This window comes from Talpa occidentalis, unplaced genomic scaffold (assembly GCF_014898055.3).
Source record: "Talpa occidentalis isolate TD23 unplaced genomic scaffold, MPIMG_talOcc4v2.1 talOcc4.7, whole genome shotgun sequence".
In the NCBI taxonomy this organism is placed as follows: domain Eukaryota; kingdom Metazoa; phylum Chordata; class Mammalia; order Eulipotyphla; family Talpidae; genus Talpa; species Talpa occidentalis.
In genome coordinates, this window is record NW_023605083.1 from 103,175,429 (window position 1) to 103,199,269 (window position 23,841).

The following is a 23,841-nucleotide window of genomic DNA, read 5'->3' on the forward strand; positions in this document are numbered from 1 at the left end:
CCTGCTGCTTCACCAGGGAGGCCTTGTTTCCCTGTTTTGTTTTTTTTTTTCCCTTTTCTTTTTTTTTTAAAGATTTATTTATTCATACATACAAGAACTGGGCTACAGGTCAGACATGCAGGAGGGTGAGAGGATTCACCAGAGACAGAATGGGGAACAGAACAGGCAGGCTGATGAAACACACTGCTGAGGGGAGCAGCGAGCGAGACAGAAGAGGTCTGCTGCACCATGTGGGATCGGCCGGGATCAAACCAGCACTACAGAGGCTGCGGACAGCTTCACAACGCGGCACTCAACCGCCTGTGCCACCAGGGAAGGACCCTGTATCCCTATTCTTAATCTTCATTTCTGCTGGTTTACCAGAGAATATTTCTCCTTTGTGACATCCCTTAGTCATGCTGACAGGTACAGGGAATGGTCACAATGGTCTGCCCATTGTGGTTTAATACATAATAGAATCCATGTATCTACTATTTAGATTCAAGTATTTTTGCTATATTTAATTCAAATCTTTTAAAAACCTTGATTTTACTTTCATCAAATTAATAAAAAAATCATAGTTGAAAATGTTATATAATGCCAAAGATTTTTAACAAAAACTAGGTGCTATAGAGCTAATACTTTTAATTCTTTCTGACTTTAACACTAGCCAAAATTGTGAGTATATTAATTTCTCTGGATGTTATGATTTTAGATATTATGTATTGACTTCTGTTGTGGGTGTAGGGATTTAACTTTCTTTTGCTTTCTTGTTCTCCCACTAGCTTCCCAATACTGGTTTTGGCTAAAATTGTATATTTATTGTTTCCATTATAACTACTATATAAATACTGAATACTTGTGAGCTATGTAATATGGTGTGATTTTTTTTTTTTTTTTTTGGTACGGTATTTTTTCCTGGCATTTAAATGATTTAAATCACTGTTAAATGATTGCTCAAATTTATTTGCAACTTGAAGTCTCTTAAACCTCCTAACATAGCTTTATAAAACTCCTCTTAGTATAATTTCCTGCACAGCCCAGTGGGATAGATAATTCAAATCTGTTTCTTTAGAGGCTTTTTTCTAGTGCCTTCTGTCCTTTTCAGTCTGTTACTGTCCTCTACCCTGCTGCAGCACTGCTGTCCCTGGAGGTCCTTTTTCTTCTGTTTAGGTTGGAGTCACCTTGCTTCCTTGGGAGACCTTAGTTTTGTGTGTGTTGTGTGCTCTTCCTAGAAGCATGCATATCTTCCAGACTCCTCAGGGGTAGGCAGTGAGTGCGTGATTGTTAAAGCCATAAATGGAATATATGGTGATTCACTAATGTTCTCTTTCTTTCCACTTTTGCGTATGTGTGAAGTTACCTCTCATAACAATTTTTCATAGAAGATAAAAGTTTTTTGAAGCCTTGCATTGACATTTTTATTATACTCCCATGCTTAGTCATTTGAGGGCAAAAAATTCTAGGCTTGAATAACTTTGTTTCAGAATTTTCTAGGTCTTGCTTCTTCTTTGTCATTGAGGTTCCATTGTTGCTCTTTGGGGAAGTTGGATGCTGTTTTCATTTCTTTCTTTCATTTCTTTTTTTTTTTTTTTTTTTTAATAAAGATTTATTTATTTATTTATTTACACAAGCACTGGGTACAGTCAGAAGCGCGGGAGGGTGAGAGAATTCACCAGAGTCAGAGTGGGCAACAGAATAGGCAGACCAACGAAATACACTGCTGAGGGGAGCAGCGGGCGCAGCAGGAGAGGTCTGCGCGCCATGTGGGACTCTCGCCAGTGGCCGGGGATCGAACCGGCATTGCAGATGCTGTGGGCAGCTTTGCAGTCCAGTCAGTACTCAACCGTTGCGCCACTGGGGAGGCCCCTGTTTTCATTTCTGAACCTGTGCTGGTTTTCTTCCATTCTCTAAAAACTTGTATAATTACCTTTTTATGTATTCTGAAACTTTATGACAGTGCAGATATTTTCATTTGTTGTTCCAGAATTTAAGGTCTTCAGATTCACCTTGAAACTGTGGAGTTTCGTGTCACTTTTCTGATCATATTCCATACCCTCTTTCTGGGGTACATGCATTTTGGATGTTATGCCTCTTAGACTTGCCTTTCTCCCTCCCCTAATTCTTCATTTCTTCCTCTTATTATCTTTTATTTTTCAACCTTTAAAAAAAAGTTCAGTAAATATTTAAAATTTCGAATAACTTTATATTTCTTACTTTATTTTCATATTGCATTATATCATAGATGCAGTAGCTTATACTTCTGAGGCTCTAAGTTACATTTTTAAAAATGGTTTCTTGAATTAGCTCTGCTTGTTTTATGTGTTTTGTGTCTCTGCTTTCATTCTTTATGATCGTGAAATTTTCCCTAAATCTCTTGTAATCTCATTCAGATCATCTAGCAAGGCATAAAATAGTTGATTGGCACCATATATATGAAAGTGGGCCTTGTGGCCTGGTGGATGTCACTTACCCTTGGGTGCTTCAGTATGAATATTGGGGTGTGGAGTGTTCTCTAGAGATGGAGTTTTGGGTTTCCTGTATGATGAGAATATTTGTCATCTTTCATATATCCTGATCTCGAAGTCATGCAGTCATATGTCTCAGTAGTCCATTCAAGTGGAGTCGCTTACTGCTTGTCACATTAATTTGAGCTTGGAAATTTTCTGAGTGGCAGGGAGCATCCTTATAACAGTCTCAGGGATACTTCCCCAGAGGAAAAGGGATCCCCAGGGAGGGTAAAGAGCACCCGGGATTGGAGGCAGGAAATGTGGCGTATATGGGGTTGGGTTTGTAATCAAATGAGTTGCTTAAAAGACACTGATCTTTATTTTTGGAATTTCCAATTCCACACAAAATTTGAAAGTTGGTTATTTTGGAACATGTGTTTCAGTGAGCTTTTAGAACAGTTTGAGATGTATGGTTTTTCTTGCCCATTGTGGTTTAGTACAGTTTAAGTAACTGGTTTTGTGAGTCTTAGGACAGTTTATTTTGTAAATTATGGTTTTTCTTTCTTTCCCCACTTCAACCAATAAATAGATGTAGCTGTAGCCCCCTAGTAAGGATCTTGGATGAAGCTGTGATCCTCCGATGGGTGATGTCATCCACTTACTTGACATGCTTACATCAGTGCTCTGTGAATGCATGTACACATGTCTGCTCTCCTGCTACTGTTTCTTCCACTTAGCAGTGTGGATAGGTAACTATACACTTACAGTCTATCATTTCCCTTATGATTCTACAACAGAAGACTTACTTTCCCTTTCCATGGATGTGCCATATCAGTTTATTAAGTGGTCAGTTATTTGGACTTTCAGGTTATTTCTACTCTTCTGCTATTAGAAATAATAACCACAACTAGTACACTTACCTGTTTGTCTTGCTGGTATGTCATTGGGATAGATTTGTAAATGTGGAATTGAGTCATATTTTACATGCATATGGAATCCTGTGCAGTGTCACTAGATTTCTTTTCATGGGCTCTGTGTTATTTTGTATTTCTGTCAGCAAGAATATCTGTTTTTCTCTCCTACAGTATAATTTGTTGCTAGGTGTGTGGATTTTTGTCTCTCTGATGGATGAGAAATACCAATGTAATTTTATGTGTGAGACCAAATATCCTAACTTATTGATGCATGCATTTTTCATCTCTACTTTTAGAAACTCTTTTAACATCAGAATTCCTAATGCTTGTTTGTGATGCGTGTTATTAATCTCATTCTTAGTATGTGTGGAGTTCCCTTTCCTGATCCCTGGTCCTCTCACAGCATTTGTGCTAGTTCTTGTCTCTTCTTGAAGTCCTGCTAGACTTCTGCATTCCTAGTCACATCTGTGGTTTCTTGGATCCACTGTGTTTATGATGCTTTTCTCTCTTTTCTGAGGAGTGTCCTCCAGTCTTCCATGGAAGATTTGTGTGAGATGTAAATGTCCACATCCTCAGTTGACAATTTGGTTAGGTAAGGAATTCAGGATTCAAAATCTGTTTACCTCAGCTTTGAAGGCCAGTCTCACCTAATCTGGTGTTGAGGTGTGAGGAAAAAGCTCTTTATTTTCTTTAAAGGAATTTTTTTAAAAAACAGGCTTTATATTTTTGCAGTTTTAAAGTTCAGAACAAAATTTGAATGTTCAATTTCTCATATACCCCATGCTGTCCCCCCACCTCACCACTATTAATACCCCTCACCAGATTGTACATTTGTTACAATTGATGAGCCTACATTGACACATCATCATCACCCCAAGTCCACAGTTTACCTTAGGGTTCATTCTTGGTATGGTACGTTCTTTGGGGTTTGACAAACGTGTAATGATATGTATGCACCGTTATGGTATGGTATAGAATAATTTTCACTGCCCTAAAAACCCTTTGTGCCCCCACCTGTTTATCCACTCCTTTCCCCTAAAACTTAACAACAGATCCTTTTATGGTCACCATAGTTTTTCATCTTCCGGAATGTCATGTAGTTGGAATCATATAGTATATAGCCTATTCAGAATGTTTGTTTCACTTAGTGATGCTCATTTAAAGGCAATTCCCTGTCTTTTCATGGCTTGAGAGTTCATTTCTTTTTGGTACTCAATAACAACCTCCTGTGTGGATGTGCCACAGTTTATTCATTCACCTACTAAAGAGCATCTTGGTTGCTTCCAAGTTTTGGCAGTTATGAATACAGCTGTATAAACATCCATGTGCAGGTTTGTGTGTGGAAGTAAGGTTTCAACTCCTTTGGGTAATTGCCAAAGATTATAATTGCTAGGCCATGTGGTAAACATAAATTAGTTTTGTGAAAAACTGCCAAACTATCCAAAGCAGCTAGACTGACTTGCATTCCCACCAGCAATGACTGAGAGTTCCTGTTGCTCCACATTATCATCACCATTTGCTGTTTTCAGTTTGTATTTTTACCATCCTAATGGGTAAGTAGTGGTATCTTGTTAATTTGCATTTTCCTGATGACATATGTCTATTAAGATTTTTGGCTCCTTTCCTAAAAAAGATTTATTTATTTATGCATACAAGAGCTGGTGTGCGGGCCAGAGATGTGGGGGGTGAGCGGATTCACCAGAGACAGAGTGGGGAGCAGAACAGGCAGACCCACTGAAATACACTGCTGAGGGCAGCAGTGGGGAGTCAGGAGAGGTCTGCTGCACTATGTGGGTCATCTCCTTGGCCTTGGATTGAACTCATGCTGCGGTGGCTGCAGATAGCTTCATAGTGCTGAGTGAAGACACTTTTCATTTTTGTTACAATATTTTTTATTTTACCTTTTTTTTTTTTTTTTTAGAATTTCCATATCTGTTTACATTATCTGTCTGTTCTTGGCATCTGTCTACATTTTCTATTAGAACCCTAAACACATTATGCACAGTTACTTTAAATTCTTTATCAGATTTCCAGTATCTCTGTTGTATGTAAAGTCTGACTCTGATACTTTCTCTGACTTTTCAAACTTTTTTTTGCCTTTCAGGATACCTTATAATTTTTTAAAAATACGTTTATTGAGGTAACATGGTTACCTTTTTTCCGGGATATGTTTGAAAGTTTTGTTTTTTAGTGAAAGCAGTCGTAATACATTGGGTAAAAAGAACTCCAGTAAAAGAGCCTCTTGTAGTATGGTGAGGTGCTGGGGAGGGAGCATTCTGTAGTCTGTGACCAGGCCACAATCTTTTAATGACTCTGTACTGCTGAATGACCTTTTCTCTGATCTTCGCCCTGTGGACCTGGTAGGGCTTTTGGAAGTAAAATTCATATAAATGTGGAGGTCTCAGACCCTCTCCCCACCCCCTGCCCCCATGACTATGTCCTATTAGTTTTTCTCTCTTAAGACTTGTGTACCTAGAGCCTCCAGCAGGTGGTCAGTCACAGTTCCGTGCTCCCACCCAGCATGCGTGCCTGAGAGGCTTCTGTTTAATGACTTGTGATTTTCTGTATCTGCCTGTCTCTCCAGTTTTAGGGGCAGAAGTTATTAACCTTTGTAACCTCAATACTCTGGCCAATCTAAGAGATACTGTTGATTTTTTTAACTCGTTCAGCTTCTTAGGACAGTGTGATGACTTCCTAAGCCCTTACATGCTGACATGAAAATGGGAACCTTTTTTTTAAGTTTATAAGAGCTTTTGTTTTCACTTTTCAAGCCTCTTGTCCCATTTTGTGACTAAAATATCTGTTTCCTTCAGGTTGGTATTACAATATAGAAGAAGGGTCTTTTATTTAATCTTGGTGGTTCTTGGATCTTGAGATAACTATGTTGCTTGTTTTCATCTTTCCCTGTCATACCAATTTTTTTTTTAACTTTCAATGTTTGCATACATTTTTAAGAAGTATTGTTTGATGACAAATCTTACCTTTTCATAGGTGGTAAATATTAGAGTCATTTCTTTCATGGTACTCTTTTGGGTGGAAAAGTCAGCTTGTGGGATCATGTGATGATGAGTGGGGCCTCATGAACTTAGCATAGTCTATGTTTGGGTTCATTTTTCTTTGCATAATCCAAGGTATCTTAAATCATGCCAAAAACAGTTGTCTTGCCATTTCCACAGTGGATTCTGAATCCAAATACAAAGCTGACATCAAGGATCATCTCAAGCATTTTAGCTAGTTTTTCTTGAATTTCTGTCCTAGGTACTCTTGCCTTTCCAGGGTGTGAAGAAGGTCAGTGACCATTGGTTTTGGCTGAAGTAGTGGGTTAGTTGTAAGCTCCCTGATCCGTAATTTAGTGTCTGTGTTTTTCATTTATTAACTCTTCACTGTTTACACCAAGTCAGGTGTTTCAGGGATGCTAAAGGTAGATAAACTGTTTTTCTAATTTGTATCTTACCTTTGTACATAAGCTGCTCACTTCTCTAATGCATGTAAACTTGTTGGGTGATGATGGGGCAATGATTCTTAACATTCAGGGCCATGCCTCATTCTCTTCATCAGTAAGAATGGATGATCTTAAAATGGACCAGTTGGCCATATATCTCCTTTTTCAGTTAACTATTTAAAATTGTAATTGTAGGGCCTCCCTGGTGGCACAGGGGTTAAAGTCTCAGCACTATCAAGCTATCATCAGCCACTGTGGCATGAATTTGACCCCTGGGCAGGGAGCTAACCCACATGTCACAGCAGACCTCTCCTGTCTCACCTGCTGCTCCCCTCAGCCGTATCAGTGGATCTGCCTGTTCTGCTCCCCACTCTGTCTCTGGTGAATTCTCTTGCTCCCCCCACACCTTTGCCTACACCCCAGTTCTTGTATGCATAAATAAATTAAATCTTTTTTAAAATGATGTTTGTAAAACATAAAGAGAATAAAATTGTAATTGTAATGTTAGTACATGAATTTGTATTTAAAACAATGCATGCATTAATGTAAAGCCAAGGACAGAGAACTTTGTAGGTAACCCAGAAACCTTCCTCTTCTACTCAGTAGAACATTTTTCTGAGTTTATGGTAAAAAGTTGTTTTCTTTTTATTTTTACTCTCTAATGTTAATTTTAATATAGTGGGTGCTGCTTTTACTGCATCCTGTAGATTTTGGTATATTTTGGTTTTGTTTAAAATAGTTGAATTTTTGTTGTGATTCTGTTTTTGAACTGTGGATGGTTTAGAAGATTGTTGTTTGACTTTCAAATATTTACAAGTATCTTACTATTCTAGTTTAATTCTGAAAAGTCTGATGTGGTCAGAGCAACATTCTACATGTATTTAAGTTGTTTTTAGTGTATTGAGACTTTCATTATAAGTAACATGTGGTAGGGGCCTCCCTGGTGATACAAGGGGTTAACATGCAAGCTATGAAGCTATCTGCAGCCACTGTAGCACGAGTTTGATCCCCGGACAGGGAGCTTCCCACATGGCACAACAGACCTCTCCTGATTTGTCCTCTGCTCCCCTCAGCAGTGTATTTCGGTCCATCTGCCTGTTCTCGTCCCCACTCTGTCTCTGGTGAATCCTCTCACCCCCCGTGTCTCTGTCCTGTACCCCAGTTCTCGTATGCATAAATAAATCTTTCCCAAAAATAAGTAGCATATGGTGTATCTTAATATTGTAAACTTGGAAAGAATGTGTATTTTGGAACTTATTAGATTAGTATTCTATAAATGTCAAGTTGGCTGCTGTGACATTCAGGACTTCTGTAACCTGATTGACTACCCACTTGTTATATCAGTTACTCAGAAGAGTTCACATCTCTTAAGTATCACTGTGGATATGTTGGTTTTTCTTATCAGATCTGTCAGTTTTTGCTTCATGTATTTCAGCATTCTGAAAATAGGTTCATAAATATTTGAGATTGTTACAGCTTCTTAAATAATTAACCCTTTTGTAATTTTGGAATGTTCTTTTTGATTACTTTTTAAGTCAATTTGTCTTACATTAATAATTGTTTTCTTAGAAAATCTTAATTGGTACCTATACGCTATTTGCATTTAATATATTTGTTGTTGGGTTTGAAAGATAATTTTGCTGAATATTGTATTCTAAGTCCACAAGTAAGTTGTTGTGTTGATTTATACTTGTTATACCTTGAAGATTTATTCTACTGTCCTCTGGCTTACATTGTTCCTGACATTAAATTTATATTTAATGTCTTTTATTGTTTTAAAAGTGCTTTGTGGTTTTCAGAAATGTCAGCAGGGTGTGCCTTGGTGTCACTTTTTTTGTTTTGGTCTGACTTTAACATCATTGTTATTGTTGGCTGTGTCAAATTTTTTTTTTTTTTTTTGTAATCACACCTGGAAACCTTTCTGCCATTGTATATCTTAGGTTTGTTTCTTCTTTCACCCCTCACAGCTCTCTCTCTAGTGGAGCCTAGTTTCATTTAAGTTAGAACACTTGAAATTGTCTTGCAGGTCCCTGAGCCATTTCTTTATCTCTGCTGAGCCATATTGGGCACTTTGTATTACAGTGTCTCAGCTCACAGATCTCTTTCTCAGTGGAATTTAACATACTGTTAATCACATCCAATGAACTTCATTTTTCCACTTTGGATCATATGTGGTGTTTTTTTTTTGTTTTTTGCCAATTTCTATTTCCTTTTCTTTCCATTTTTCTATTTTTGTCTTAAATATTTGAGCATATTTATAGTGCTTTGAATATCTTTGCCTGTTTTATTATGAAGTTTTGGTTAAAATTTGCTTGGTTATAGATCTTTTGCTATTTTTGTGTGTTTGGTAATTTTTCTAGGGGTATGGGACATTTGAGAAGTGTTGGCTTTTGTTTGGGCAAGGAGGTAGTAGGATGGATCTGTGGTAATGTCTATTTTTAGGGCTGTTTCAGTCTTCCTGCGTAGGGGGTCACCTTTTTGTGATTTTACGGACTCTACCAGTTGTTCAGGGAGGTGGCTAGGTGGACTTTGAAAGCTTTCATGCCTTGCAGGTTAGTATCTAGTCAAAGACTTTGGACTCATCTCCTAGATAGTCCATCTGGGAAACTTCTACCTTCAGCTCTGTTCTACAAGCCCCATCCACCTTACCTTTCCAGTTGCAGCCTGCCTGTCAGCATAAAAATAAACAGTATTCTTCGTTTCTCCATCAGCTACCATTATCTGCATTGCTCTTCGGATGCAGCAGGGGCCCCAGATGTACCTTCTGCTCTTTGGGCCCAGACTCCTATGCTGCCTGCCCATCTCCTGTCTGGGTCCAGATGTTTCTTTCATATATTTTGTTTTCTACTTGTGTGTGTCAGGAAGACAAATCCTGCAACTTTCAGTAAATTTGTAGTTAAGATTGTCATTTATTTTTGTTGTAGTCTTTTCCCACATGATTTTGATTTTCTGTTTTATGGCTGATTTGGGTAGATGAACTATTTTCCCTATCATTTTATTTTCCCAGAAACCCTTCCTTATAAAAGTTAAACAAACAGATGGCCTTTTTTTTTTTTTTTATCATGTTGGCTGTTCATGGTTTTCCTTCATTTTATGCTTTATATGGCAATTTTTCAAAAGTTAATTTTTTTCCCAAGTTCTGAGATAATGTACAGTTTTCAGTGATTGGTACTCTCTTCTTTTTTAGGCCATGCTGGTGTGTCTGCAAGCATGATGAAGAAAAGGACATCCCACAAGTAAGCTCTTCTGAAGTTTGCTTTGAGATAGTGGGCTGTGGCTGTTATTGGTGGAATATGAGGTCACCTGGGTGGTGCCCTGTCCCCTGGTATGGAAGAAGCCTTGGCACACATAGCAAGTTTGTGGTTGTGCCCTCTGTTGAATACTGGTGTGAAGTCTTGTTCCTGCCCACTTCCTGGTCACCTGGCCCGAGTATCCTGGCCTCATTCTTCAGCCTTTATAAGCCTGGACTGGTGGGAGGTGAGGGGCTAGGTGCACTCCTCCTGCTTCTCCCCTCAGAGAGGTCGCACAGCTCCTGCATGCAACATCTTCCCCCATCCTTGACTCCACTGCTGGATAAGGAGCTCCTGTGGATGGACACTGTGGCTTATGCTGGGAGACCTGACTGACATGTGGCCCAGCGCACACCCACTGCTTTATGACACTTTCAAATGATTGAAAAACTTTAGAGAATGCTTATGCATGTTGAATGATAAATAGCCATGTATTCTTAAGTGACAAATTTGTCATAAATCTTAAATTTTATGGATACTAGAGTATCGTTTTCCTCCTTGAAAACTTTTGGTGTGTGATATTGCTCTGTACAAAAAGAAAATCGAGATGCCATCTTACATAATACTATCCCATTTGTGCTGTCATACATTTCGGCTGCTACTTCAGCATGGAAGCTGTTTTGACAAGATTAGTTCTGATTCTGAGCCTTAGTCATAAATTGTTAATGTAGACAAGCTCCTCTTGACTTGCACTCCTGAGGCAGTTCTCTCCAAATTATTTCTGGTGAGAGACTTAATGCCCCTTGGTCACTGTTCTGTAGTGGTTGAATCGGGAAAATTTCCTTGTTGCTGGCAAAGGTGAACAGAAATAACAATGCCCTTTCATAATTGTTAGTGATGAAACCAAACATGTCTCCCATTTAAATGAATACATGGGACATAATGTAAATATTTGCAATTTTCAGTTTAAGAAATTACCTGGAAAATTAATGTGTGAAGGTTGGTAAGTATGCTCTTGTGTTCCTAAGGTTTGATGAAATAACTTTCAAATTTCATTCATTTGCCCATTACTTTTACTTTTCTTCCTTGCTAAGTGATCTAATAACTTCTGTAAAGCATCTCACTTATTACCATGTCATTACCATAAATGGTAAGCCATATCTTGCTACAAATAGAAGGTAACAATAATAACAAATATAAGCCATAAATGTTATGTGGTGATAAAGTTAAATACAGTGGTGAATAAAAGTGAGGTATAAGTTAACTATGCAAGAACAGAATGATCATGCAAACTAGATTTTTGCTGATTAGTTTAAGATAAATGACCTTAAGAATGTAATGTGCATTGTTTCATCCATTTTTATATATTTCCAACTATGATTAATAGTTTGTTTAAGTTGGATTTCAGGCATTCTTGGGTTTAAGCTCTTGAGAAAGATTTCATGTCTTCATCCTAAGCAATATTGATTCTTACCACAAGGCTTTGATGTATTATCTTTTTTTCCTAAAGCACAAGGAATAAATGACTACTTATTCAATTTTCAAAGTTCGTGTATGTATTAGCTAAAAGGAGATCTCATCCTGTTCGTTGGGCCACATGGAACTTGACCTAGTGCTTTAGCAGGAAGCCTACTTTGCTCTACAGACCAGAAGCCTTGAACATGTTATAAAAGGGAGAAGTCAAAATGAGAGGATGAATTTAGGTTTCATGGTTCTTCCTTTCAAAAGTTTTCAAATGTTGGTCAATTTTTTTCTTTCGTAGTTTGAGTAGTAACAGATTTCCATGGAGGGTAACTGGGCTTACTGGTATGTTTCTCCCTAAAGCAAAGTTAGAAATGAGTGGTGGTCACACTTAAGTGCTGGTATTTCCAGAAACTTTTTCCTTTCATTAATCAGACAGAAGTGCTAGGCAGTGCCAGAAACTATCATTACTGCCTCCTCTCCCTGATGTGGATCTGTGTCATTTTCATTGCCCTCTTGTTCAGTAGGAACATGAGCTCTCTGTGCTCAGAGGTTAGGTAACTTGCCCTGGGAGTCACAGAGGAAGTGATGGAGCTTAGATTCAGAAACAGGAAAGTGGTCCTAGAACCATAGTAACACCACCATCAAATTTTCTGAATTACATGCATTGCTGTCTCCTCTGAAAAATGGCATATTTCCACTATAAACACACATACTGGATAACTGTTAGAGCAGACTTCCATTGAAGCAGGGTGTGGACAGTTTTATTGATGAAAATGTAATACTGTCTAACAACTTGTAGCAACTGTTATTCACATCAGTGAGAGGAACAGGAAGTTGGAAGAAGATCCTGGAGGCATTTTGATGTTACTGTGGCCATCTCTGGTATTCTCAGGGCACAGTAGTATAGAAGTCATGAAAGAGACCATAATGAGCTGACGGAAAGCTGACTTTTTCTCCATCCTGCTTGTATTTTGTTACTTAAGTTGGCAGAGCATTGTGAAACTTTTATCAAACAACAAGTACCAGAAAAAGTTTTTTCTCTCTTTACTTATGGGCATGCATCTTGCCAAAAAAACCCAATTGTTTTGATTTAATCAGTGCTTTCTTTGGGAATCTGTCCTAACAGAAGAATAAGGGAGCACTTTTATACCACACTACTAAGTAAGAATAAGGAGAGTGTCAGTAATTAATCATACAACAAACTACACAGTTAGTGACATATGTTTACTCATTCACGGTAGAATTGTGATAGTTGAAATTTAATTTAGCAGCTATGGTGCCTGCTAATATTGGCAGTCAAAACAGTGAGGTTTACTGATGAGGAATAATAGTTCGTCATTTCATGTCATTAAGGTATTTAGGTGGTAGAATAACTAGAATCATACTTTTAGAATTTACTGAAGTATTGAGTAAAATATGTAGGTGTCCACCCCTGAAACCTCAGTTGACTTTTCTTGGAACATAAGTGAGTGTGCTCTCAGTGCTCCTTGGGGCGGTGTCCTGGGAATCAGTGCCACAGGGAGCTTATTAGAGCCTTTGCTCCTCTCCAGACCCGCATGATGGATAGGGTGTAGGGATCTCTCTTCACAGGCCTTCCGGGTTTAAGCATCACTGCTCTGAACTATTGTGATGTCTTAGTCACCTTGTGTAGAAGCTATGAAAAGGTGGTTCGTGTGCAGTTGGACACTTATTTTTCATGTTGGAACTACAAGAAGAGATATTCTTAGCCCTCAGGACAGATACTAGTTCATTCCTAATGAAGCCAAATGTTTTTGAATCACATTAGACTTCTTTTTTTGAGCTGTTTGTTTCAAGAAATAGCTTCTGGAGACACGATATAAGGAAAGAGATATTTAATTCTGATTTATTTGCTTTTATGCTCACGTTGTTTGGATCCTGATACAATGCAGCTTTTTATTTGCATCTGGCTGTAATTCTGGATATCCTCCTTTAAGTGTTTATTTACTACCTGGTAAATGATCCACAACGTTTAGGCTCCTTCCTGAGAAAATAGAGAAGGTAGTGTGTTTTCATTTTGAGGGTTCCTCAAGATTTGAAGTTTTTGTTAGTTATAGAAGCCCTCCTCTCACACCAGAGCACTTAGAAATTTCTGAAAAAAATAAAGGAAAAACAGATTTATGTAAAACCTGAGCTGAGCTGAAGAAATCTTAGCTATTTGGAGCTGAAAACGAAGACCTCCCTAAAGTTAATATTCAGGGCCTTCCCTGGTGGCGCAGCGGTTGAGCGCTGGGCTGCGAGGCTGCCCGCAGCCTCTGCAGAGCTGGTTCGTTCCCCGGGCCTCGGCGAGGGTCCCACCAAAAAAAAAAAAAAGTTAATATTCAAACCAGCTGCGTAGAATCTCTCTGGGTCAGAGACAGCGAAAGCTGGCTGTAAATTTAAATTCCTTCCAGGTGGATGAAAAGTCTCCTTTTCTCCAATACTCCTGCCTTACAGCTGGAGAACACTCCAGCTGTTCTACACAACTCCCTGCTTCTCCAGAACTTACTACTTGAGTGTCAGCAACTTGAGCTGAAGAAATACTTTACAGCTACAAATAACCTTTAATCTTGACTTGCATCTAATTGTGAACACCAAGGTAACCTGAGGATTTTCAACAGCATGGCAGAAAGTCATTAGAATGAGAAGATCCACTGAATTAGCAGACAGGTGGCACTAAATCTGGCACAGAGAAGACGAGCCCCAAAGCATTCAGAGAGGGATCAGGAAAGGAGATGAGCGTTAACCCTCCTGTGCCAGAGGCAGGTTCTTAAAAGATATACAAGATAAGATAAACAGTTCATAGAAATTAAAAATACTATGTGTAAGACATTTCGTGGAAAGATTGAAATTCAGACTTAGGATTTAACTTAATTCAAGCAAAGTTGAGCTGGAATGTCTTCAAGAAGCACAGGATGAGGAGGGTGTCATGGAGGGTGTGTCTAGGCATGCTAGCATTCCTCCAGTGCAAGTTTCAGTATGGATGGGAGGACACACTAAGAAATAGTATGGAAAATAATTTCGCATAGCTGTCTTTAGATTGATCAACTAAAGGATGCCAGCCAGTTGGTGAAGGGTAATTAACACGTCACAAGTCTAAGTGACATTTCAGAATCCAAAAAACAAGTAATATTTTAAAAGCAACTTGAAAAGGAAAACTGTGTTGCCCTCAGTGGGAATGCAAACTGGTACAGCCTTTATAGAAAACAATGTGGGGGTTTCTCAAGATACTAAAAAAAAGATCTACTGTATGTATGACCCAGCAATTCCACTCCTAGACATCTACCCAAAGAATGCAAGAACTCTAATTAGAAGGGATATATGCAATCCTATGTTCATTGCAGCACAATTTGCAATAGCTAAATTATGGAAACAACGTAAGTACCGAGGTACTTAGGTACAAGATGAGTGGATTAAGAATATGGTATATACATTTATTGGAATACTACTCAGCGATAAAAAAATGAAAAGATGATTTCTTGACATGGTCAACAATGTGGATGGAGCTGGAAGGGATAATGCTAAGCAAACAAGTCAGAAAGAAAAAGGCCAGTATTGCCTGGTTTCACTTATATGTAGTATATAGAAGAAAAAAACATGGGGTAGTCAAAGCCAAGCCTGTAACAAACCCTAGAAATCTCTGTGTAGAATTAAGACTACCAGAGGGATGGGGAAGAATGGAAAACAAAATGTGGCAGGGACCCAATAGACTATGGTGGAGGATTTGGCTCCCTTCGTGATGGGTGTCATACCATACATTTGAAGTGGGGGTGATCCTATACTTTGAATTACATACAGTGTGGCAAACCAATGTTACCTCAAAATTAAAAAAGTACTGCACTTTTAAAATAAAGGAGAGAAAGGAAAGTTGGGTTATATCCTCCAAGGAACAAGGATCAGATTGGCATCTGATAGCTGTAACTCCCGTAAAGTAGAAGAAAATGAAAATACTTTACCCCAATAACATAGGAAAAAGGTTTAGACCTAATTTGCATATGTAAGCAATTCAGAAATGAGGGCAAAGTAATGTTTTAGGCTTGCATGAATTTCGAGTTTGCATTTCTGTACCCTTTGTGATTCACCAAAGGATGTAGCTTGAAAGGCAAAATGTACATGAAAAGATAAAATGTTAAGCAAGAACCAGCAAAAATTCTTGTTTGTTTCTGAATAAGGCAGTGTTAAAGGAATGTCTTAAAACTAGTAGCAAAATGAAAAATAACAATTTGGAACAAGAACTTTGAAATTCAGCTGTAAGTTGAAAGTGGCCATAAGGGGTTATCATGGGCTGCTTTTAAAACATTTCTTGTTCAAGAATTTGTTTTTATTCTTGCTTGGTTTGGGGAATGCAAAGTATAGGTTTTTTACTAGTTGTAGGTTTAGTAGAAAAAAATAAGTTCAAGTATGATTTGAAAGTCAGAGGTGATTGCTGTCAGGGTAGAAATCAGACACATAGTCTCTATTAGAAGCTTTATTTGGTACAAAGAAAGCTCATTCATCCTGGCCACACAGATGAAAGAAGAAGGTGAGAAGTGAAACAAAAGTGTTGCAAGTAGAAACAGTTTTTAGAATAAGAATGGGGGGCCTCCCTGGTGGTGTCAGCGGTTGAGCATGGCAGCTGTGAAGCTGCCCACAGCCTCTGCAGAGCTGGTTGTGGCGCAGCAGACCTCTCCTGTGCCCGCTGCTCCCCTCAGCAGTGTATTTCGTCAGTCTGCCTGTTGTGTTCCCCGCTGTCTCTGGTGAATCCTCTCATCCTCCCGCACATCTGGCTTGTATCCTGGTTCTTGTATGAATAAATTAATCTTTAAAAAAAAGAAAAGAAATGGGGAGATTAAATAGATATTAAAAAAAAAAAAGAATAAGACTGGGGAAGGGTACCTGGGAATCATTAAAATTCTCTTAAAGAAGGTGAGAATGTACCCACATAGCAGGAAGGATTGCATGTCTTCAGAATTAAAGGATGCAGGAAGCACTTGAAAAGGGACTGACCAGCTGTAGACTCTTGGGCCATTCAGAAGTGGGAGGAATCCTGTGTACCCCTGGAGTGACTAGGAAGAAAAGTGGGGCACCCCCCCCCCACAGAGACGTGGTACAGAACAGCGACACTCAGCGGTGTCAGAAGCATGAAGATGGCAACTCTGAGTCGTAGGTACCCCTTCTGCTATCATTGGCTGAGTTGATGCTGGTTTTGATGAGAATCGAAGCCACTGTCATGCTTGCGAATCTGGGATAGACGTTTTCTGGCTGTAGGCAGTATTCTCCAGAGGAACAGAGTCAGTATTTGTGTGTATCTGTGTGTTTGCGTGTGCACACGTCTGTGTGTGTGCATGGGATTGGGGAGACTGAGGGGAGGATTGCAGACAGGAATGAACTCCTGCAGTGCAGTCAGAAGGCAGACTTCCCTCTTCCTGAGGGGAGAGCCCGGTTTTCCTTAAGGCCTTTTTTGAAACTTGTTCTGTAACTTCTTTAAGAAGTGCCTGTGAGAACAGCATTCTCTGAGTCTTACATGCTGCCAGTCTTATCTGTGCCTTTTACTTGACTCTCACTTTGTTTTCTGAGAAACTTCCCCTCCATTGTCTGTGGCACATCACATCCTGATCTTAGACGTGATGTAGTCCTTTCACCCAGATGCCCAAGATATGTGTCTTAGTGGCATCAGTCTGAGTCAGTTTTCCCAGGGATGCATTTGTATGTTTAAGTCTTTCAGGAAGGTTTTTTGGAATTATTTTAGTGTTCTTTTCTGTTGCTTTGAATTTTATTTTTAGGTAATTCTGTCAGAAAGTAATTGGAATTTTCTCTCCATCACCACCTCTTCATTAATTCTGCCCTGCTGTCTCCTCACCATCTATTTCCTGCGTGGCTCCTCACATTCCTCTACTTCAGTCTTCATTTCTGAAAAGGATTCCCCTTGTTCCTTGTTTCCTGACTTTTCTCTTGGGCTCATCCTGTTCGTGTTTCTGTTGTGAATCCTCTTTTGTGGTCGCTGAGCAGTGTTGGGCACTGGTTCTATCCACCTCAAGAGCATGCTTGGGGTCAGCCCCCCACCAACCAACGACAGCATCCTTCTGAGGGTCACCTTGATGTTTTGTGTCATGACCGCCCCCTGCTCCACTGGAGGCCTCTCTGTGTAAGGCAGCTCCACACTTTTCCTGTGACATATTTGAACGTACCTTCCATCACACTTTTCCACAATCAGCCTGGCACTGTCTGATGCTCATCTTCTTTCATCCCACGGGTCACCACTTAAGTCGGACTTTATTCTTAGCAGTGTGTCCTCAGGAGGGGTTCCTGCTCTCCTGATGGTCTTTCCCTGTTTTCCTGCCTGAACTTTCACTGACTTGTTTTTCTCCATGTGGTGTCTCCACCTCCCTTAAGCAAAGGCAAGGACCTACCTAGCTAACTCACGGCTTCCTGCAGTTGCCCTTGTGCTTTGTATTAACCTGTGCCTTTGCCCACTCAGTTTACCAACCGCTGTATTTAAAATATGTACGACTATAGTTAAAATATAAGAACCTACAATAAATTGGTTTTTTTTTTTAGTTTATGTTCGTTACTTCTATTCGTGTTGTACCAATTGAGAGCTTTATGTCCATGAAACTGAGAAGGAATTCTTTTCTGCTCTCTTAGTTTTTCATTCTTGGCTTATAGCAGTTTTCACATGCCAGCTTGGCTTTGGCCTCTGGTTTGCTGTCAATCTAGGTCTTGTCCCTTGTCTTTACATTTCTAGGTAAAACAAAGTTTTTTTTCCTGACATTAAGAGCCCGGTTTATTACTTGTAAATATTGTATGTCGATTTTCCAATTGTTAACAATCCAGAAAGAATATAGTTTGGTGTTATTTTTTAGTGTTACATTAAGTATTTGCCACAGATTTAATTGGTTAACTAAGGTGTTGTGTTTTTAGAATAGTAACAATGGTATAATACATAGATATAACCCAGCCTGGACTACAGGTTAAGAAAAGGTAAATGTCTAGTTGATACTTATTAAAACCCATGGGGGCAGAATTATGTGGGCATCAGAATGGGTGAAATCAATAGTTGCACATTTCATTTTGACTGAAAAGCATTCATATTATATAAAGGTCTGTGCATGTGTGAAGATTCCTACGGTCAGAGCATTACTTTCATTATCCTGGATAATTGTGAATTAAATTAAAGGAAACTCAGCTGCAAAAAACTGATGCTTAAATATTAGGGTTTCTGTCGTTATTGACCCATGGTGTTTTTCTGCCTGTCCATAGTTGGGGTACACAGGAAGCTTCTGCTGCTAAAAGTGTACATACCACAGTGATAGAGAAGGGGCCCACTGTGTGCCCCTGTTGCACGCCTATGGGAATAGAAAGCATACCCAGAGCCACCTGGGTCTGGAGGGAGGCAGAGTTAGCTAGCATGGGACTCTGGATGACCTGTAGTGAGACTTGAGCTAGCAATGGTTGTGTTGGATCTAGGAGTGTGCATACTTTGAGATGATACCTTACGTGTGTGTATGTGTGAATACAGAAAACATCGGAGCAGTGTGGGGCCAAGCAAACCTGTTTCCCAGCCCCGGCGGAACATCGTAGGCTGCAGGATTCAGCATGGGTGGAAAGAGGGGAATGGCCCTGTTACACAGTGGAAAGGAACCGTTCTGGACCAGGTGCCTGTAAATCCTTCTTTGTATCTTATAAAATACGATGGATTTGACTGTGTTTATGGACTAGAACTTAATAAAGATGAAAGAGTTTCTGCGCTTGAAGTCCTCCCTGATAGAGTTGGTAAGTTCTTTTTACTACTTGTGTGTTACATGCTTTATAAATGATTATTGAAATGGATGCTTTTTGATTTTTCTTCTGTATTATTGGTATATTTGTTTTTATTGGTGTGTAAGCAGTCCTGATACACATTTAAATTTGTTACCTCTAGTCACAAAAATTGATCAGCAGACCTTCTAAAATCACAATCTAAGGTACTGTCCTGGATATAAAGATGTATAAAGTTATTTCTCAAGAAGATTACAATCTAATAAATGCTAACATAATTTCTAACATTTTGAGAACTATTTATTTGGAGTCTTATGGGTAAGAACATTACTAGTTCATGTATCCTATACTTAATTTTAGTCCATCAGTTTATAATGATTAAGGAAAATTGTAGTTATTTAGTTTAGAATCTTTATGTGAAGTGTATCTTTTATTGTGTATTATTACATAAATTATACTTTCAGCCATAATTTAAGCAACCAAAATGTGTGAACTTTGTTATCCATTCCTTAGGGTTTGTTTGCACAATGTTTGTAAAAATGAGTGCCTCTTTTTATCAAATGTCATAAGGTACTTGCATAACTTACATGCCTTAAGGCATAATGTTTCTGTTTAATTATGACTGATTTTATCTTTAAGAATAAAATAAAATCAAGATCAGTAGGATACACCCAAATTAGTGTTTTTTCATCTTTAAAGTGTTTACTCTGAAATGTTTTAGTGTTATAATTACAGTGTTATTGGCTTGAATTCTGGTTTATGAAAGTAAAAAATGCAGTCTCAGTAGAATGGAGAATGGAGAAGGGTAGAGATGTGGCGTCTCCTTGCCAGGGGAAGAAGCTCTTGTCAGGCTCCCCTCCTCACCTTGTTTTTGTCCCGTGTTCTTGAGACACATGTGCTTCTTAGCAGGTAATTCTTTGCCAGGGCACCACATTTTTTTGATCTGTCTTCCCTTTAGATATCAAGTATTAAGTCTGTATTCATCCTGTAATAAACATAGTTCTTTTATCCATTCTGAGTGTCTAAAACAGCTTGTTCAGACCTGCAGTCTGTTTCCCACGTAGGAAACTAGTGTTGGAGAGTCCTACTTTAAGGGCTGAAAAAAATACCGTCCAAACCTTTTTATCAGTGTTTATGCTAAATAATTCTGCATTCTCGTTCAGGCCCTGAATTTTGGTCTCCATTCTTTCTAGGGTAAAACTGTAAGCTCATTTGGAAATTTTGCTCCAGGACCTGTTTTAGTCCATTCTTTCATTATCCTAGGAAAGAAAAAAAAATTTTTTTTGTGCTGATAGAGAAATGATTTGACCAAACCAAAATAATTTAGAAATACAGAAGTTTCTTTGGTGGTAGGATTAAAGATTACTTAGTGTTTTTCTTTCTGGTTTTGGGTCATCTCATTTCCAACCGTAGGCATAGACTGCTGCTGTAAACAGTGGAGCAACTTAAAAAAGGAAACCCAAAGGCTTCTGCAGACCTCCAGTATGTCATGCACCTAATTTCATGAGTAGTTAATTTTATGACTCCCTGTGATGCTTGTGTCTGAAAGAGTATTTGGCGTTCATTTATGTTCCATGTAGGAAGAAAAGTCTTTCCTAATTTGTTTCATGCAGTAATAGTTATAATTTTGTTGTAGTTAAGCTAAAGGTGGGGAAAAGTCAGTCACCCTGAAAGCATGTGATGGTTCCCAAAGTGTGGTCTAGGAACCCTTGAGATTCCTCAAGCCCATTTGTCTTCAAGAGGTTTGTGGAGGTCAACATTATTTTCCTGATTAAGATGGGATTTCTTTGTTCACTCTTACACTGGAGTTCACTGTTTGGAAAATCTGCATAACGTAGTGAATACAGTATTCTCGTATGAGCAGTACCTGGTGTTTCCAAATCATGAATTGGTATTAGATCCATTCATAGACTGACATTTTTTTTTTTTAAAGACTGAGTTTTTGTTTTAAAGTGGTAAAAACACATAACAGAAAACATATTAACTTAGCCATTTTTTTAAGTGTACATTTCAGTAATGTTAAGTATGTTCATATTGGTATGAAACAAATCTCCAGAACTTTTTCATTTTGCAAATGTATAACTCTATCCCCATAAAACTCCCTGATTTCTCCTCCCTCCATAAGGGGAATATTTTTGTTAATGGCTTCTTTCTCTTAATATTGTGGCCTCAAGATTCATCCACGTTGTAGCATGTGTCAGAATTTCCTTCTTTTTTAAGACTGAAAATATTCTATTGTATGTGTAGACCACATTTTGTTTATCCATTCATCCTTCCATGGGCACTTGACTTGTTCCATCTTTCATTATATCTTTGGTGCTAATGAGCAGTGCTGCAATTAAGCAGCAGCTAACTCCTCCGGACCCTGCTTTCAGTTCTTTTGGGTTTATGCCAACCAGTAGAATCACTTATCTTGTGAAGTTCTGTTTTTAATTTTCTGAGGAGCCTCCATACTGTTTTCTGTAGTGAATGTATCATTTTACAATCCTCCCAGTGGTGTACAAGGGCTCCAATTTCTCTGCATTCTCACCAATACTCTTCCTTTCTTTTGTTGTGTGGTTTTTTTTTTTTTTCCTTTTGTTTTTCATAGTGGCCTTCCTAATGGGTGTAAGGTTATATGTCATTGTGGTTTTGATTTGCATTTCCCTTGTGACTGGGGGTATTGAGTACCTTAGCGTGTGCCTTTTGGCTATTTGTATGTCATAGTAGCAGAAATGTCTATTCAAGTCCTTTTCTTATTTTTTGATTGAATTATTTTATCTTATTTTTACTGAGTTATAACAGTTTGTTTTTTGTGTATTCCAGAGACAAATTTTATTTTTAACAATATGACACTTTTACTATTAATGGCTTCAGATGCAACATTGCTGTTAAACTTTCAGGGCAGTTGCCATTTGTTCAGTTTTGATGTAGTGTCAGAATATCTAGAAAGATTTTAAAAGATGAATTTAATACTCCTTTTCAATACCATGTAGTTTGTGAGGCTAGATTTTACACACTGACCAAAAGTACATAGAGCACATCTAATGCTGAAATACATAGGGGAATCTAGTTGTCCTTTTTAAGACAACTTAAGACATTAAGACAATTATAAAAATGTAAAATTATGCCAATCCTCGACTAAATTTTTCTTACAAGATAAAGGTATTTTTCACTAATAATACATTGTTTATATAGGCATTTTAAAATACATATTTTTAGTTTTATCACTTAGAGTTTCTGAAATAATAGTTAGAATCCAACCTAAAAGCTCTTTTAAGTTCTCTAAAATTTTTAATGATGTAAAGGAGTCCTGAGATCAGAAAGTTTGAGAACTTCTGGTATGAAAAAAACCAGTGGGATTTTGTTTTATTGTCATGCACTATGGGAAGGTCTACATGTTTTTTTTTTTTTTGACAATAATTGCATACTTAGGCAAAGTAAAGTATCATATGTGTATGAAGTCTGCTAATGTTTAAATTGGAAAGCAGTTTCTTTACCAAGAAATTTTAATCTTTCTCGCTTTGAATTTTTTAAAGCAGAAATAGAAACACTTATGAATGAGTAAAATAGAAGTGCTAATTTTTTGTCAAGTACCTAAAAGTTGAGGACTAGAGAAACCTTAAAATTGGTAGGATTTGGGCCTCCCCGGTGGCGCAGCGGTTGAGCACTGGACTGCAAAGCTGCCCGCAGCCTCTGCAGTGCCGGTTCCATCCCTGGCCACCTGGCGAGGGTCCCACATGGCGCGCAGACCTCACCTGCCGCCTCCCCTCAGCATTGTACTTCAGTCCTTCTGCCTCTTCTGCTCCCAGCTCTGGCTCTGGTGAATTCTCTCATCCTCCCATGCTTCTGACTGTCCCCAGTGCTTGAATGAATGAATGAATGAATAAATAAATCTGTTTAAAAAATTGGTAGGATCCTCCATAATTTCCCCAGTATTTTAAAAAAAACAAAAACAAAACACTAAATGAAGCTTGTAATTTTCCACTTACTACTTGAAGAATAGAGTCAGGTTGCAATGGATGAGGGCTCTGGGCAGACCTCTTTGCTCTGAAATTACTTATTCATACAGCAAATATTGAACTATTTAAGTTTTAGAAACTAGGCAGGAAAGGTCTCTGCTTTCATCACAGGCTAAAAGCAAGTAAGTAGCTTAGCTGGTAATGGTAAATATCAGTAAGAAATACTGTGAGGCCTCTGTGGTTGGTGACTCCACTTTGACCTGATGATCACAGAGAGCCTGGCAGAGCCAGCCATGAAGATGTGGGTCTAGGCATGATGGAGAGAAGCAGAAGAGTTCCAAGAGCAGAGAGACTGTGTGTCTAAGGAGGGACACAACAGGAGGACCTCATGTTCTGTGGGCAGTTTGTTGAAAGGAAGCCCTGGAGCACTGTAAGCAAGCAGCCAACCCAATCTGTGTGACTGCCCCAGGTCACACTGGTCACTGAGAAAAATATATGGTCAGAGCAGGAGTGAAAATTTGTGTCTCAAATAGCTGAATTTCTTAGTTTTTATAAAACAGTCTATGGTTCCATAAGATGTTGATACAAAGGGGAAGGTGAGTGAAAGGTATGGGAATGCTACTATTTTCACATTTCCTTTGCAAGTCTAAAATTATCTCCAAATTAAAAATAATTAGCTATTAAATA

General features: G+C 38.5%; 1 protein-coding gene across 6 annotated transcripts in view; it reads left to right on the top strand.

Moving 5' to 3' along the window:
- The window catches only part of SPIN1 (spindlin 1), a 57,601-nt gene that overhangs the window by 26,478 nt on the left and 7,282 nt on the right, over positions 1-23,841 (top strand). For 4 of the 6 annotated variants that reach the window (XM_037494786.2, XM_054689480.1, XM_054689478.1 and 1 more), the window contains exons 3-4: positions 9,973-10,021; positions 18,975-19,228. In XM_037494786.2, the coding sequence (XP_037350683.1) occupies positions 9,973-10,021; positions 18,975-19,228 (303 nt within the window). Of the gene's footprint in view, positions 1-605; positions 658-4,807; positions 4,897-9,972; positions 10,022-18,974; positions 19,229-23,841 lie in introns of those variants that run through there. The other 2 variants (XM_054689482.1, XM_054689481.1) reach the window with 2 other exon arrangements.